The 16,661-nt window shown below is 47.2% G+C and overlaps 1 protein-coding gene across 1 annotated transcript in view; it reads right to left on the reverse strand.

Annotated features, from left to right (window-relative positions):
* Positions 1 to 221: 221 nt before the first annotated feature.
* Positions 222 to 16,661, reverse strand: part of Pkd1l2 (polycystin 1 like 2) — a 74,941-nt gene continuing 58,501 nt past the window's right edge. The window contains exons 35-43 of the mRNA XM_005345855.2: positions 15,874 to 16,059; positions 14,637 to 14,964; positions 13,262 to 13,395; positions 11,545 to 11,672; positions 9,384 to 9,544; positions 3,553 to 3,763; positions 2,540 to 2,641; positions 1,840 to 1,971; positions 222 to 383 (exon numbers count right to left, since the gene is read on the reverse strand). Of these exons, the coding sequence (XP_005345912.1) occupies positions 222 to 383; positions 1,840 to 1,971; positions 2,540 to 2,641; positions 3,553 to 3,763; positions 9,384 to 9,544; positions 11,545 to 11,672; positions 13,262 to 13,395; positions 14,637 to 14,964; positions 15,874 to 16,059 (1,544 nt within the window). The remainder of the gene's footprint in view (positions 384 to 1,839; positions 1,972 to 2,539; positions 2,642 to 3,552; positions 3,764 to 9,383; positions 9,545 to 11,544; positions 11,673 to 13,261; positions 13,396 to 14,636; positions 14,965 to 15,873; positions 16,060 to 16,661) is intronic.

The raw sequence follows: 16,661 nt of genomic DNA on the forward strand, positions 1-16,661 counted from the left end.
TATGTGTATTTTATTTCTAGGAAGAAATGTATTTGAACAAGCAGGCTCTCACACAGTGGCACGATTATATATGTATGTGTTGTGTATTTTATATGTATGTATGTATGTGTATTTTACTAGAACTCCTCTATGGAAGCAAGGCCAGTCCTCCCATGAGACTCCAAAGTCACTGGCAAGTGCAGGCTGGAAGCTCTGGCCTCTGCCACGTGTGGAGGAACAGTCTAAATCCGGGGCAAAGTTGGTGCTGGTTGAGGGGACAGAGCCTGGGAGGACGCCTCCGGCTGCTCGTTGCTGCTCTGGCGCTCTTCCCTTTTACACCTGATGCCCATGAAGCTGAGGATTTTCATCAGGAGCAAGTCTGCAATCTCTCCTTCCTCCGACAGCTGCAAGAAGAGAGGACCAAGGGATGTATCTGGAACTACCCCAAGATGTTACTGTCCTGTTTGGTCCCAGGGTTGAGGCTATGGCTTGGTGGTAAAGCGCCGGGCTAAGTAAGCTTAAGGCTCTGGGTTTTATCACCAGCACCAAAAAAAAAAAACCTCAAATGAAACAGCCTGTTTGTTCCAAGCCTTAAGTTACTAAGTTGTTCTAGGGTTAGGATGACTTACTTCTGGGGCTCTACCTCCATTGGGGCCTGTGGGCTTCTTCATGTAGTCCCCAGTAGACCTTCTCCCTCTGGACTGAGCATGTCTGGGTTTTCCTGGCAGGACTTCTCATCCCAAATGGGACAGAGAAAGCCCTGTCTGGTTATTGCACCTGAATTTAAGCACCAGTCACTTCTGGACACCATTCAGAGATGACTATCACCCACCTCACTCAGCCCTGCAATGGCACTTTTCCCTTGTTACAGTTGCCACATCTGCTTCCTCTGCTTACCTCTCCATCTAGCCCAGCTTGGGAGGGATTCAGCTTTCTCGGGGATGAGAAGCTAAATAGGCATTTCTCACTATACATTTCCCATACTTAACCATAAACAATAGGTAGGAATATAGACAGACAGACAGACAGAGCCTTAAACTAAAGAAGAGGGCATGGTGGCACACACCTGTAATCCCAGTCCTTGGTGGCAAAGACAAAATCGAGCCTGAGCTGACTATCAAGCTCCAGTCTCATTCAGGAACAAATCAAGCAAAGCAAAAACAAATTGGAGGATGTAAGAACGGCAGCCCATATTGAAAGGTTGTAGACAGAGCCACACAGGCATGGTGGAGCATAGACATGTTTTTTGAGATAGGGTTTCTCTGTAGTTTGGGAGGCAGAGGCAGGAAGCCAGACTGAGATCCGTGAGATCTTGTCTAAAACAAACAATCAGCAAAATTATATGTATGTCAATGAGGCAGTCCTGTTGGATTAGGGAGCCAGAGTCACACCACTTAACCAGTTACACCAGCAATGACTCTACTCTCCAGTATGTTCATATATGGACGTTGTAGGGCTTAGTTAGCACTTTGACCTGTTTTTTAGGGGACAAAAATTCAGTCCATAACAGCTGTCACCCCCTCCAAAAAGGTTCTTGGACAATGAAAACATGGGCAATATTTAGTTGCAAAAAAAAAATATTTAGTCTCGAAAAAACCATTGTCTCCAGGCTGGAGAGGTGACTTAGCAGTTAGAAGTGCTTGCTCTTCTTGCTGAAGACCCAGGTTCCATTGCTAGCACCTACACATGGCAGCTCATAACCATCTGTAGCTTCAATTCAAGGGAATTCCAGTTCTGGCCTTCACAGGAACTACAAGCAGGTGGTGCACATACAAACACACAGGCACACATATATACCAGATGCAAAAGCACATACATACATGATCCCAATTATATGACAAGTCAAAAGCATGTGTTTACCTGGTCATATTTTTGCTCCTCACTGAAGGCCACCAGGATGACAGAGATGAACAGATTCAGTACCACAAATGTCATAAAAACTATGCAGGACCCAATGAGGAAGGAACCAAGAACCGGACTGTAGTCCAGGACCTGCCAGGAAGAAAGCCGGTCAATCATTCCATTTCTTGTAGCCACCATCCCCTTGAGAAACCCTCAGCAGCCAATCAGGTCCTCTGGGCTGAACAGAATCAGGGAGATGCCCTCTGCCCAGTGCTGGGAATGTGGACTGAGCTCTCCAGAGCTGGCCCAGAAAGGGTGTGGGCTGCCCATCACTACTTCCTCTAAAAATAGGCACCATTTCTATCCAGGGTTAGGAATTTCTGCAGCCTAGCAGGGCCCTCCTGAGGGTCTGGTGTTCTTCTGTACGCAAGAGCCCCCCCCCCCCCACACACACACTGTAAAGAAGCTGTGCAGACTGTGCTGCCAATGCTGAGTCAGGAAGTTCTCTCTTAAGAGGAGCCACACTGCCCCCCCCCCCCACACACACACAGAGTAGGCTGCCTAAAAGTGGGGAAACATTTGGATTGGTCTAGAGAAGCCCTGTGCTTGCCAGACTCCACACTGCATTCAAGGCGGTGGAGGGGAAGGTGAGCAGAGAGCGCTTTTCTGACGATTTCGCCCAGATCGCAGTGGCCACGCCCACCCCCACTCCCATTACCTCTTCGTAGTTGAAGATTCCCAGCTGAAGGCTGATCATTGTTTCTGCGGCGTCCAAGAGGGTTTTGTAGGAACGGAGTTTCCAACCAAATATTAAGTTTGACTGTCGTGGAAAGAGTCTTCGTGAACAGAGAAAGAGAGTGCAAAGCCCCTGCCCTAGTTCCTGCTCTGAGGCAGTGACTGGGATGTACAGCGGGAGTGAGGGGTCAGAATCGCGTTCGTTCTGACAAGGATGCTTGGGCTGGTGGTGCATGTGATCCGTGAGGGAGGGAGGCGTGAGACCAGGCAAAGCTGGGGCGAGAGATGACCAAGGTAGAGCTAAAGATCCAAGACAAATGGGTACCCGGGACTATCCTGGAAAATGGGTCCATTGTGCCTCAGGGTTGGAACGTGTGCTAGCGCAGAGAGCAGGAACAAGTCAGAAGTCTCTGTCTCTCTCTCTCTCTCTCTCTCTCTCTCTCTCTCTCTCTCTCTCTCTCTCTCTCATTACTTGGTAATAAGAAAGAGTTGAAGGCTCAGTGTTAGTTGTGGTTGTTGGCTTTTTTTTCCCTAGTGACAAACGGGTGTAGCTGTCAACATGTAGTGTTAAGCGGCTGTGTGAACCAATGTAGGCACTACTGAGCCCAAGTATTTAGGATTGCACCCTTACCACTCCGCCTCTGCCCTAGGTCAAGGAGAGGGTGGCAGAGAAGTGTCCACGGGGCTTCTAAGCATCTGGAGTATCCAAAGTGGCAGTCTGAGCCAGACTAGCCACAGAAAGCAGCCCATAGTGAGAAGTTGTGTGTCCTTCTGGTCGTATCTCATGGACCCTCACTCCTGTTCTACTGAGGTCCTGTCTTTGTTTTGGAGGTGGAAGTTTCATAAGGTCCCAGTTAAAAGATCCTGGATTTACGAGCTCTGTCATTTCCTTTGGATTCCCAGTCTCCCCCTAACCCCTACTGTCCTCTTCACAGTACCAAGTAGGCTTTACCCCCATCAAGAACTGACTGAGGTTTTCCCAAAAGAGACACTCACTGCAATGGAATAAGCCAGGAGCATGATGAGGATGATGGCCATAAAGCTTGAAATGTCACCCCAGGCACGGCGCAGCGCTGATGTGATCACGTTCATTTTGGGATTCAACCGGAGCAGGTGCCAAAGCTTCACTGTAGATAGCAGGACAAGGAAGGCAATGGTGTAACCAAGAGCAGCATCCGTTGCTGCTGTCTCACTGAAACTGATGCCCCTGTGGGAACAAAACGGGAAGGCCTGGTATCGACACCAGCATGGCTGGAGTGCATGCAGGTACAGGGTTTACTGTGATGTCAGAGTCAATATGTCCTGAAGTGGATCTGGGGGACAACGTAGTTCCGATTCCTCCCAGTCAGGTGATGATCGTTGTGGTGATAACGGTGAGGCTTTGGTTGGTGGTGGTGATGATGGTGATAAGAATGGTAGTAGTAGTCGTACCAATATGATGGCTCAGTGGGTAAAAGTCATTTCCATGCAAGCCTGGCCACCTGAGTTGATTCCCAGAACCCATGTAAATGTGGTAAAGGTAGAAGGAGAGAATCAACTCCTGAAAGTTGTCCTGTGGTCTCCACACATGCCGTAACATGTTTGTGCCTGCTCTCCCCTCTCTCTCTCTCTCTCTCTCTCTCTCTCTCTCTCTCTCTCTCTCTCTTTCCTCTCTCTCTCTCTCTTCTCTTTCTCTCTCTCCCCTACCCACCAATACTCATAAATATGATATGGTGGCAGCACTCAGGAGGCAGAGGCAGGCAGATCTCTGTGAGTTCAAACCCAACCTGGTCTACATAGTGAGTTCCAGTGTATTCAGGGCTATGTACAGAGATCCTGCCTCAAAAAAAAAAAAAAGAACAATCAAACAAAACAAAAAATCAAAATAAGCTAATAAATCAATTAAAATTAAGGAATGATTATGGTGTTGGTAGTGATGATGACATTGGTGATGATGGAGTGATTAGAGATGTAGTAACGGTGACAACAGTGATGATGAGGATGAAGGCGATGCTGTTGGTAATGATGTGATCATATCATGATGATGAGAGGGATGAGAAGAGAGTGACAGTGATGATAATAACGATGATGATGACGGTGATGATGATGAGAGTGATGATGATGACAACAATGATGATGGTGATGATGATGATAACAATGGTGGTGGTGATGATGATGATGATAACGATGCTGATGATGGTGATGATGATGATTACAATACTGATGATGATGAGGAGGACAATAACAATGCTGATGATGGTGATGAGGATGATAGGGTGATCTTTAAGATTCAGTGACTTGTTCTGGGGGCCTTTAACCAGCAGTTTTGATTAATGGCTACAGAACTATAAAGGAGGCAAAGAGGAATATATTGGGGCAGGTGTTGGGAGGATGGAGGGAGAGTATTTTGTGAGTCTTGACCTCCCTGCTCTGGGGTCACTAAATGCCACTCCCTCCTACATACTTATTTGAGCGTACGTTTCCAACTGCCTGCATATTGAAAGACGCATAGAGCTGTCATGGATTTGTTGTGCTAAGTGAGAATCTGATTTGCTTTGTGTCACCGAACTTCAAGATGGAGCAGGTCTTGCTATCGCCAGTGCACAGATAAGGACCGAGAGTTGGCACAGGATCACTCAGCTGGTGGTGTACATAGTGACACAACTTGTGAGGGGAGGAATGAGTTGGAACCCAGGTGTGTCTGACTTCAAAGTCCTTCCTTCTCCTTTTGTTCCAATGTATTCCAAATCCAGTCTAAAGACTAGTGTGGCATTTGATTGCACTGAAGCAGGTTCTCACGTAGTCCAGGTGGCCTCAGACTCACTATGTGACTGAGGATGATCTTAAGCTGTTTAACCTCCTGCCTCAGCCTCACAGGTGTTAGGATTCCTGGCGTGTATCACTGTGCCCAAGCCAGCTCTGATGTATAGCTTTTTCTATCAGTTTACACTAATTCTACAATAATGGGTTTCACCAAGATAGTTCCATATGATATGTTTTACACACTGTGTTTTGATTTACCCCTATTAACCTCTCTTGTCCCCTCACCCCCACTCCTTGTGACCCCCTCCTCTTCCTAAGCAGTCCTCCTTTAATGTCCTTCTGGTTTTTGTTTTGGTGAGCCATGGGTTTAATTAGGGTTGCTTACATATGCACCACAACTAACCACAGTTTAAAATGTTATTTTAAAGATTTATTTATGAGCCGGGCAGTGGTGGCGCACGCCTGTAATCCCAGCACTCGGGAGGCAGAGGCAGGCGGATCTCTGTGAGTTCGAGACCAGCCTGGTCTACAAGAGCTAGTTCCAGGACAGGCTCCAAAACCACAGAGAAACCCTGTCTCAAAAAACCAAAAAAAATAAAAAAAATAAAGATTTATTTATGTATATGAGTGCTCTATCTGCATGTACAACTTTATGCCAGAAGAGGGCATCAGATCCCATTATGGATCAAATATGGATCTAACCACCATGTGGCTCCTGGGAAAATGAACTCAGGACCTCTGGAAGAGCAGCCCGTGTTCTTAACCTCTGAGCCATCTCTCCAGTCTCCTTTGAGCATTTTTTCTACTCCTGCTCCTGACCCAGCAAGATGGTTTAGTGGGAGAAGGCCTTCACTGGCAAGGCTAATGACCTGAGTTTGATCTTGGAGACCTCCAAGATGGAAGGAGAGAGCTGGCTCTCTCAAGCTGTCCTTTGATGTCCACATGCACATTCTTCCCATACACGAAATAAATAAATATAATTAGCAAAATAAATTACCAAATCCCCTTTCATGTCATTGAATTGCTCAATATGTGGAAACAATAACAATTTCTAGGCCCTTGTCTGAGAAGGCAATTAGCTCTAATTCCAGCATTCCTCTTGATTTTGGCTACATACTGGAATAAGCCAGAGGGACGATAAGACCCTGGTGCTGGAGTGCCATCTCTGGACATCATGAGCAAGTCTGGGAGGCAGCCTGGACCATAGCGCTTCCTTCCTTCCTTCTTTCCTTCCTTCCTTCCTTCCTTCCTTCCTTCCTTCCTTCCTTCCTTCCTTCCTCCAGAATCCTACTGGGGAGCAAGGACTGAGGACCACTTGGTTGCAGAGACCATGAAGCAAATCACTTGGTCATAAAAGGTGTTTTATTAATGGGTTGGAGAGATAATTCTGAGGTTAAGAGCACTGGCTACTCTTCCATGGGACCCAGGTTCATTCCCAGCACCTACATGGTGGCTCACAACAATATAACTCACGTTCCAGGGAATCCAACACTGTCTTTGGGCCTCCTTGGACACTGTCAGGCATGCATGTGGTGCGCAGACATTTAGGCAAAATATCCATCCAAATAAAAATATTTTAAAAATAAATAAAAGCATTTTATTAAAATTCAGGACTTGGGCTAGGGGGCTATCTCAGTAGTAGAGTATGCACCTAGCATGCAGCAAGACCTTGGGTTTGATTCTGAGCAAAAGGAAGGAAGAGTGAGAGAGAAAGAGGACGGAGGGTAGGAGGGAGGGAGGGAGGAAGAATAAATTAGGTTCTTTTTTTTAAAATTTATTTATTTATTATGTATACAATATCCTGTCTGTGTGTATGTCTGAAGGCCAGAAGAGGGCACCAGACCCCATTACAGATGGTTGTGAGCCACCATGTGGTTGCTGGGAATTGAACTCAGGACCTTTGGAAGAGCAGACAATGCTCTTAACCGCTGAGCCATCTCTCCAGCCCTAAATTAGGTTCTTGGAGAAACAAAAAAGCTTACCTATTTAAAAATTTGTATAGGTTTCTGGAAAAGATTAAAATAAACACATGACTTTGGTCAAAATAATCTGGCAACATAGACCTGTAATCCCAGCTGTTCGAGGAGCCAAGCAGGAAGGTTGGAAGTTCAAGACCTGCATAGGCTGCAGGGTAAATTCAAAGTCAGCCTGGGTGACTCTGTGGGACCCTGACTCAGTTCCTTTTAAGTAAAACTAAGACTGGTTGGGGAGTGTGGTTCACTGGTAAACTGCTTGCCTAGCATTTGTGAAGTCCTGGGTTTAAGCTCTAGCTTTGAAAAACAGTAGCTTAAAAACCTTTGGTTAATGGATTAATAAAATTATCAAATTCAACTGAGGGTTTCAAATTAATCTTTAGACTGAAGCTTAACTGCACTTAGGTCTGCTGGGCTCATAGCTCAGTAGTAGAGCAAGTACCTAGAATGAGGGAAGTCCTGGTTTAAGAGTTTGACTCTCAACACCACACCACGAAAAAATAAAACAACAACAAACAAACAAAAAACCAAGAGCGAACTGGGTGTAGTGGCAAACGCCTTTAATACCACCAGAGGTCAGCCCAGCCTCCAAAGTGAAGGCTGCTACATAGAGAAACCCTGTCTTGAAAAACAAACTCCCTAGTGGTGGTGGCACACGCCTTTAATCCCAGCACTCAGGGAGGCAGAGGCAGGCGGATCCCTGTGAGTTCAAGGCCAGCCTGGTCAACAGAGTGAGTTCCTGGACAGTCAGAGGTACACAGAGAAACCCTGCCTCGAAAAACCAACAAACAAACATACAAATAAAATCCAAGGACTAGAGAGGTGGCAACTATATGGGTTCAGCCCATAACCCCTTGTAATTCTTGCTCTGGGGGATCTAATGCCCTCTTCTGGCTTCCGCAAACACTTGAACACATATGGCAGGCACTCATACAGACACACAAATTAAAAAGTCTTTAGAAAATGAATTCAGACTCTACTTAGGTCTGGAAAAACTGGAAGATTACTTTTTAAAAAAAAATGTTTTTCTGACATCCACTGTAAGAAGAGATCTGTCTAAAGTTGGTTCCAGACCCAAGGAAGTAATACACTGAGTGGCTGTCAATAATGAAGTCTGAGGCGAACTGTGCAAGGAAGGCGTGTGTTGAAACAATGTGGTGCATGAGCTCATAGGTGACCTGCTACAAGCTTTGCATTGTTCCTCTGAGAACCCAGCCTTTGTTCTCCAGGCGGCTGGCTCTTTCTGGGAAGGTCAGAGAGTCCACACTCGGGGCTACAGCTGGTTTCCCTCTCAGTGACTCAGAATTGCCGTTGTACAGAGAAGCAGTCACAGGTGGTATGTGAGCAAAGGGGTGTGCCCACCCATACTGTAATCAGACTTTACTGGGAGCAGGGCATGGTGGCACATGTCTGTAATCCCAGCGCTAGGGGGATGGAAACAGGAGGACCAGAAGTTCACAGCCATCGGCCTGAGCGGCAGATATTCTTAACCGCTGGATCATTTCCAGCCTGATTACTGTGTTTTTTGTTTTTGTTTTTGTTTTTGTTTTTTTTTTGTTTTTCGAGACAGGGTTTCTCTGTGGCTTTGGAGCCTGTCCTGGAACTAGCTCTTGTAGACCAGGCTGGTCTCGAACTCACAGAGATCCGCCTGCCTCTGCCTCCCGAGTGCTGGGATTAAAGGCGTGCGCCAGCATCGCCCGGCCTGATTACTGTGTTTTGTATTAGAGTCCTCTCTACCTGGAAGTGGCACAGCAAGAGAGGGTGTGTGTGTGTGTGTGTGTGTGTGTGTGTGTGTGAGAGAGAGAGACTATGATCAAAGTATATTAGATGCATTATGAAACTGCCACAATGAAACCCATTATCTTGTATTTATAACAAATTTATAACTCTAGTAACTAGTGCACGCTTATTTAAAATTAAGAAATGAAAGAATCCTTTCCAATTTCATAAGTTCCAGGCCCCGAGAGTGAATCTCAGAGCAGCTGCAATCATATCTGCGAAGACTGCCATCCATCACTCAGGGCCAGCAGGGTTTCCAAACCCTTCCTCTGAAGGAGCTATAGGAAAGAAAGAAAGGGGAGGACCAAGAGAAGCAGAGAAGTGGCTACATACTCGCCCTTGTGCTTCCGGTAGCGCTGGAGGTCACGATCTGCCAGGATAGCCCTCTTCACAAACACCACCAGGGCGCTCCAACTCGCTAGGATGATGGCCAGTTCGAGAAGATTCCACTTGCTGCAAAAGTAACCCCACTTCTGCTTCCTCATGAGCTTGCCCTGGAAAAGGGGTCCAGAGATTCTGCCTAAGGCTATGGCAGTGTCTACCCCTCCATGCCAAAGACCTCTGGCAGGACATTTAATCTGGCCCCACATACATAGAGTACCTGGAGATCCTACCACTAACTCAGTTACCAGACTTGTGGCTGTCAATACAATAGCTAAGAATGTGCATGTATATGTGTGCATGTGTGCTACTGATGATTGAGCCAGGGGCCTAAAGAATTCTAGGCAAGCAGTCTGACACTGAGCCATCTATAGCAGGCTTTCTTTTGGGCCACCAATCAGCTCCCATATCATGACACAGAGACTTAATATTAGTTATGAATGCTCAGCTTTAACTTATGGTTGCCCTACTAGCTCTTATAACTTAACCTGTTTCTCTTCGTCTATATTTGCCTTGGGGCTTTTTACCTTTCTTTCATTCTGTATGTCCTATTCCGTGACTGTCTGTCTGGCAGCTGCCTGGCTGACTAGCCCAGGAGTCTCCCTCATTCGCTTCTCCCTTCTCTATCTAATCTCTCCCCGCCAGCCCTGCCTATTCCTCCTCTGCCTAGCTATTGGCCGTTCAGCTTTTTATTAGACCAGTCAGGTGCCTTAGGCAGGCAAGGTGAAACAGCAACACATCTTTACATAGTTAAACAAGTGCAGCCGGACAGTGGTGGCACACACCTTTAATCCCAGCACTTGGGAGGCAGAGAGAGGTGGATTTCTGTGAGTTAGAGGCCTGGTGTACAAGAGCTAGGACAGCCAGGGTTGTTACACAGAGAAACCCTGTTTCAAGAAAAAAAAAATCAAGCTAACAAGTGCAGCATAAACAAAAGCAACACACCTTTACATAGTTAAAGTAATATTCCACAACATAAACAAATGTAACACATCTGTATATAGTTAATGTAATAATCCACAAGAGCCATGTTTTACTTTTTTCTTAAGACAGGGTCTTGCTAAGTTGCCCAGTCACTCACTGAATTAGCTCTGTGGCCCTGGTGCCCTGTTCTGACAACCTTCCTGCCTCTGCTTCCCAAATTTTGGGATTACAGATATGTGCCATATCCTGCTGGAAGAGGTTCACGTTGCCTCATGGGAAGTTAGAGCGAAGGTCAGGCAACAGACCCTGGGTTCAAAGTTTAGATTTGGGGGCTGAGAGTGTAGCTCACTGGTCAAACACTAGTCCAGCAGTCAGGTGACCTTGAATCCAGTTGACCTTGGTAGATAAGGTCTCTGCGCTTTTGTGTCCTGTCTGACTGCTGGAGCCAAGGGGACCTTTCTCTTGATAAGAAAACTCAAAACATCTTTGGTAGTTTGAATGTAATCTGTCCCAATAAGCTCATATGGAGTGGCACTATTAGGAGGTGTGGCTTTCTTGGACTCAGTATAGCCTTGTTGGAGAAAGTGTGTCATTGTGGGGTGGGCTTTGAAGTCTCTTACATGATCAAGGCATGCCCAGTGTCTCAGACCACCTCCTGTTGCCTGCAGGTCAAGATGTATTAACTCCCAGCTCCTTCTCCAGCACCATGTCTAGCTGCACGCTGCCCTGTCCTACCACATGATGACAATGGACTAAACCTCTGAAACTGTAAGCTAGCCCTAACTAAATGTTTTCCTTTGTAAGAGATACCATGGTCATGGTGTCTCTTCACAACAATAGAAGCCATAACTAAGACATATCCCCTAACCTAAGTCTTTTGGAAGGTTTCAAATCAGAAAGCTTAAAACCAGTGCAGATCACCTACCCAGGAAGGACCAACCCTGATACAGCAGTAGGAACTGACAATACCAGACCTGGTCCTTCCTGCAATAGACCGGATTGGCTCTCAGAACCAACAGAAATCTGCCAGTCAAGCAGCCCGGGACAAAAACAAACAAACAAATAAACAAACAAACAAACAAACCCTTTTCCTCCTGCCTCAGGTCCCGCTTTAGGAGGTAGGAAGGCGAAACGGTCGGATCCATCCGTCCACCCGTCAGTCTCTACCCACTGAGCCCTCCCCCCTTACCTGCACCACCATGTAGTAGAGGAGGAAGATGAAGTAAATGAGCTCAGCCGCCACCACGAAGGGGTGCCAGCCATCCGTGAAGGGGTACAGACGCAGGCTCTGCAGGGCCGCGTGTGAGAAGAAGGTACCTGGGGAGAACAGTGCCTCTGCTCACCTGCCTGTCAGAGCCCCAGCTTCTGACTCACATCACACAGCTCAAGCGCTCTCCAGGCTGGCAAGGAGAAAACTCATGTCCTTAGGACAAGGAGATACAAGGGACAAAATGGACATGGACAGGATGCTAATGACAGTGGACAATCGGGAAGGGACAGAAGGAGCTGCTCCAGAAGGTCCATCTCTGGGGTGGCTGTATGTGCACAGCACTTCCACAGAGTCCATCCACCCAGAATCTTCTACCTGCCTCCACATTGCTCATTGATGCCACGTTCCCCACAGAGCTGCCCCGAAGATCATCAAACGGTCAGTGTGCCAAGCAAGACAACTTTCCTATGAGTTATCAATCACTTAGAAATCTTTCTTTTTTCAAGATATGATCTCTCTATAGCCCTGGCTGACCTGGAACTCCAGGCTGGCCTTGGACTAGTGCTGGGATTAAAGGTGGGTCCCAATATCCCCTACTGTCTTTTCCTTACCTTCTTTTTAGTTTTGTTTTTATTATTGTCCATTTAAATGATTTGAGTGAAAAAATTGTTGGTTTTTTTTTTTTTTTGCTTTTTAAGACAGACTAATTTAAACCAGGCTGTTCTTGAACTTGCTATGTCAGCAAGGATGACCTTGAGATTCTGATTCTGTATCTCTGACTCCTGAGTACTGGGGTTGTAGGCCTTTACCTGCCTATGGCTTATGAGATTTATTACTATTTATTACAAGTAAAGCTATTTATTACTGCCCATGAACATAAAGCTAGCCCTCAGGCTGATTGAAAGGCTGAAAATTAAGTACCAGGCCAACAGGGGGACTTGTAGCAAGATCCTACATGTATATGTGTATATATATATATATATATATATATATATATATATAAATTTTTAATGGGTGTGGAGTTCATAAAAATGCACACTGTGCATCATACTGCATTCATGTATGAAACTCTAAAAGAATACAATAATAATATGTTTTTAAATTTTAGGCCGAGTGTGCTCACTACTATAGTCTCAGTAATCAGGAAGCAGAGACGTAGGATCAGCTGAGAGCCCGCCTGGGCTACGCGAGACTCTGTCTCAAAACAAGCAAACAAATAAAATAGCAGTGGAAAACTTTTAAATGTTGAGCGTGTAACAGAGAGGAAGTTGAATTCTAGGCAAATTGAGTATTAGTTGAGAAGGCTTTAGGTTGATCTTGGTCCTGGCAGCTTGTAACTGACATTTTAAAAGGTGGTAGATGGGGAGAAAGCATGAACAGAAAGTATGAATGCCCATCACAGAGGCGATGAATATTATGTGTGAATCTCTGGTCTCAGCTGTATGAGTGCAGTTGGCTGGCGAATGCTCAATGTGCTCCCCACTGTGGGATGAAGAGATGGACAAACTTTCTCACACTCCGACTAAGATGATAAAAGAGACCAGCCCAGGGGAAAGACAGAAAGTAGGCTATGGTAGCACCGATTCATAACTCATTGCAGGGTGACCCCGGACCCCCACCCCAACTTCCCTGGACCCCAGTCCCCGAGGCAGCAGGACACAAGCCAGGTTGAGGATGTCCAGGAGAGATGGCTCACCCAGGGCACTATTCTCCAGGGTGAGCGTGACGATGCAGAACAGGTTGACGTTGGCGTTGTAGACAGTGAACTCCACAAACACGGCTCTGGTCAGCGTGTCCAGCCAGCTGTTGTCAAAGAGATACTGGAGAATCCTGTGGAAGAAGAATGCCTGGGTTGTCTTCTTTCTCGGGAGGCTCCCTGCCCGGGAACCCCTGTACGAGGCTGGGGCTTACTGTTTAAATCTTCTACTCTGCTCTGCCTCCAGGCCCGCCCGCCGCCCCCCCCCCCCAGCTCCTAGGGACAGTCACCACTTGCTAGCCACATGGTGCTGTTGGTTTATGGTCTCCTGATCACTAGAACAGAGTTTGTCAAAGGGGGTCCCCAGTCAACATTGTAGCATATTGTGAATACAGACTGCCAGACTCTGGGTCATTTGCATCAGAAAAGCTCAGGAGTGAGTGCTTGGACAGGCCCCTTCCAGGGGGGTGGAATGATTTCTTTTCTTTTTTTTTTTAAAGACTTTGTTTATTATATATACATTTTCTGCCTGCACGTATGCCTACATGCCATAAGAGGGCACCAGATCTCAGTACAGATGGTTGTGAGCCATCATGTGTTTACTGGGAATTGAACTCAGGACCTGTGGAAGAACAGTCAGTGCTCTTAACCTCTGAGCCATCTCTCCATCCCCTGTAATGATTTCTTAAGACAAAGAGCCATTGCATTAGAGGAACCTCATGAAACACTAGGGCTCAGGCAGCAGCTGCAGCTGTGGGGTTCCTCTGGGATGGCACCTTACATGGGACCAGGTCCCAGAGAACTCAGTCTGGTATAATCAAAAGAGCAATGTGTCCTGGGATGGCAGAAGGGATTGTGTTCAAATCCCGACTGCCTCTTGGGCAAGATAACTTCTTTAGGCCTTGGTCTCCTCATTCACGATGGTGGCAAGCATCCATGCCTCCAGATAAAGATGAGATTTTCTGTGCACGTGCATATATGCTCAGTAATAACAGCTGCAGATGGCCTTTCCTTTCAGACCTGGGGGATGCACAGCTTCTAGGGGCCTGAAAATACTAACTGAATGATTCTTTTTTTTTTAAATTTTTATTTATTTATTATGTATACAATAGTCTGTCTGTGTGTATGCCTGCAGGCCAGAAGAGGGCACCAGACCCCATTACAAATGGTTGTGAGCCACTATGTGGTTGCTGGGAATTGAACTCAGGACCTTTGGAAGAGCAGGCAATGCTCTTAACCTCTGAGCCATCTCTCCAGCCCCCTTATTTGCCTGTCCCCTCCCACAACTGGCATGAATGAGCTCTGCCTCCTCCATCCTACTGTGCCCTCTAGCGATGGGCTTAACTGAGTTAGAAAAGAATCAAGTCCATCTCACCTTGAGGCATTTTGGCGATCAGTTCCCAAGGAGACCACATAGCCTCCTCCCCCATACACAGTAAGTTTGCCCCACATCGGATAACCCTGGTGTTGGCTCTGGCTCTGGTATTGCCACACCTGAGGGAAGTCATTGCTGTTATTACGGGCAGAGGCATTCCAGCCTTCTCCATAGTCTGCCAGGTCTTCAACATCCAGGGAGTATGGGGCATGGCATCCATCAAAAGAAGCCTGTAGCTGCTGGGCAACAGGGCAAGAGCCTGCCTGGACCCTCACTTGGCGAATGCAGGCACTGCCAACCAACTTGGAGTTCCCATCGGTGACAAAGCCTAGAGATGAGAACCGGGAGGGCAAGTGTGGTATCTGAAAGCATCCTAATGCGTCCCATGCTCACCCACCCAGATGCGAATGCAATCACAGGTGGATCCATTAGAGACATAGACAGAAGTCGCTCATGCCCAACCACAGGCTGCTTTCTCTTAGCACATGGGCCTGCCCCTTTAAGACCCTGGTTACTCTAGAGCCTGAAGGGATTAGGCCCCACCTCCATGCAACTCTCTCTGGGACAGAATTGAGTAGTTCTGTGCTGTGGCTTATGGTCCTAACTATACTTGGCTCCTCCATGTTCTTTGTCCACCATGCTATTCTGAATGAAATCACGCTACACAAAACGTCCCACTCCCTTAAAGCTTATAAAAGTCCCGTACACCCTATGTTCTGGGGATTGCCCTGTAGACTTCTGAGAAGACTCGTCAGGGGCACTGCTCTGGATTCTCCAGCCTCCACATCTTTCCAGAGTGACGCTTCCTAGTGTCCACTCCTCCATGGCGCCTCCTCTCCATGAGGATCAATGTGATCTTTGGAACTTTGTCATAACCTCGACTCCCTGTCTCTTTCTTCCATACAGCTTCACGCCAGTCCTTCAACCAGATAACCCCATAGCAGTCACCCTCAAAGTTTTACCATGGCATGGACTTCGCCATGCCACGGTGTGCTGACTTGGGTAGCTTCGCATCCTTTCTCCTGCCTGTACACTGTATTTCCCTGGGCAGTTTAGGCTTCCTACCTCTCAAGCCAGATGATTGGCAGTTCACACCGACCTTCTTCTTTCTGATAGCTTGTCAAAGCTTATGGCCCTGTGGCTGTTGTGTTTTCTCACTCTCAGTGACTTACAGCTATTCCCACCCACTTCCATGCCCAAGGGGGCCTGACACACTGTCTGGTGACGCAGGGGCTACCTGGGTGATGACTGTAGAGGTTCTTCACAAGTGTGGTGTTGGCCCATTCGAAGAACTCTTGGAAGCTCAGCACGGCGGAGAAGCCTTGGGTGAAGGTGTGCTCCAGGTGGCTGTTGAAGTGGTAAGCACTGGGGTCCCTTTGCCCATAGGCCACGAGCAGCAGCATCCACAGGAAGCCCAGGTAAGCTGGAAAGGACGCACAACAGCCCAGTCAGGCAGGTCCTTGACCCCCACCAAGTTGAAGGAGGAAAAGGAACATACATGGTTCAGTATAGAGGAGGCCTTGCAGCCCAGCCACTGCCACTCTGGTAACAGGGACATCAGAGAGGAGGGAGGCACACAAACTAGGAGGTAGGTCCAGCCACTTCCTCTCCACATGTCCTTCATGCACGGTTCAACCTCTCTGCGGATGACTCTTCATCGTTCAGATAAAGATTTTAAGGCCTGGGAGTGTGGTGGGAGGAGCAGCTAATGTTTATAAAGCATTTAGATCAAGACCCAGCCAGGGAGTCACGTTCCATGTTTCTTTGCAGTGCCCAGGCTGGCTCTGAACTTGCTACATAGATGAGACTGGATATAATCCCCAGTGTTGCGATTACAGGTTTGAGCCACCCCGCTTGACTTTCTTTTTTAAAAGACTTCAGTTTAAGCCAGGCTGTGGTGGCTCACGCCTTTAATCCCAGCACTCGGGAGGCAGGCGGATCTCTGGGAGTTCGAGGCCAGCCTGGTCTACAAGAGCTAGTTCTGGGACAGGCACCAAAGCTACAGAGAAACCCTGTCTCGGAAAA

Source organism: Microtus ochrogaster, chromosome 4, assembly GCF_000317375.1.
Source record: "Microtus ochrogaster isolate Prairie Vole_2 chromosome 4, MicOch1.0, whole genome shotgun sequence".
Classification (NCBI taxonomy): domain Eukaryota; kingdom Metazoa; phylum Chordata; class Mammalia; order Rodentia; family Cricetidae; genus Microtus; species Microtus ochrogaster.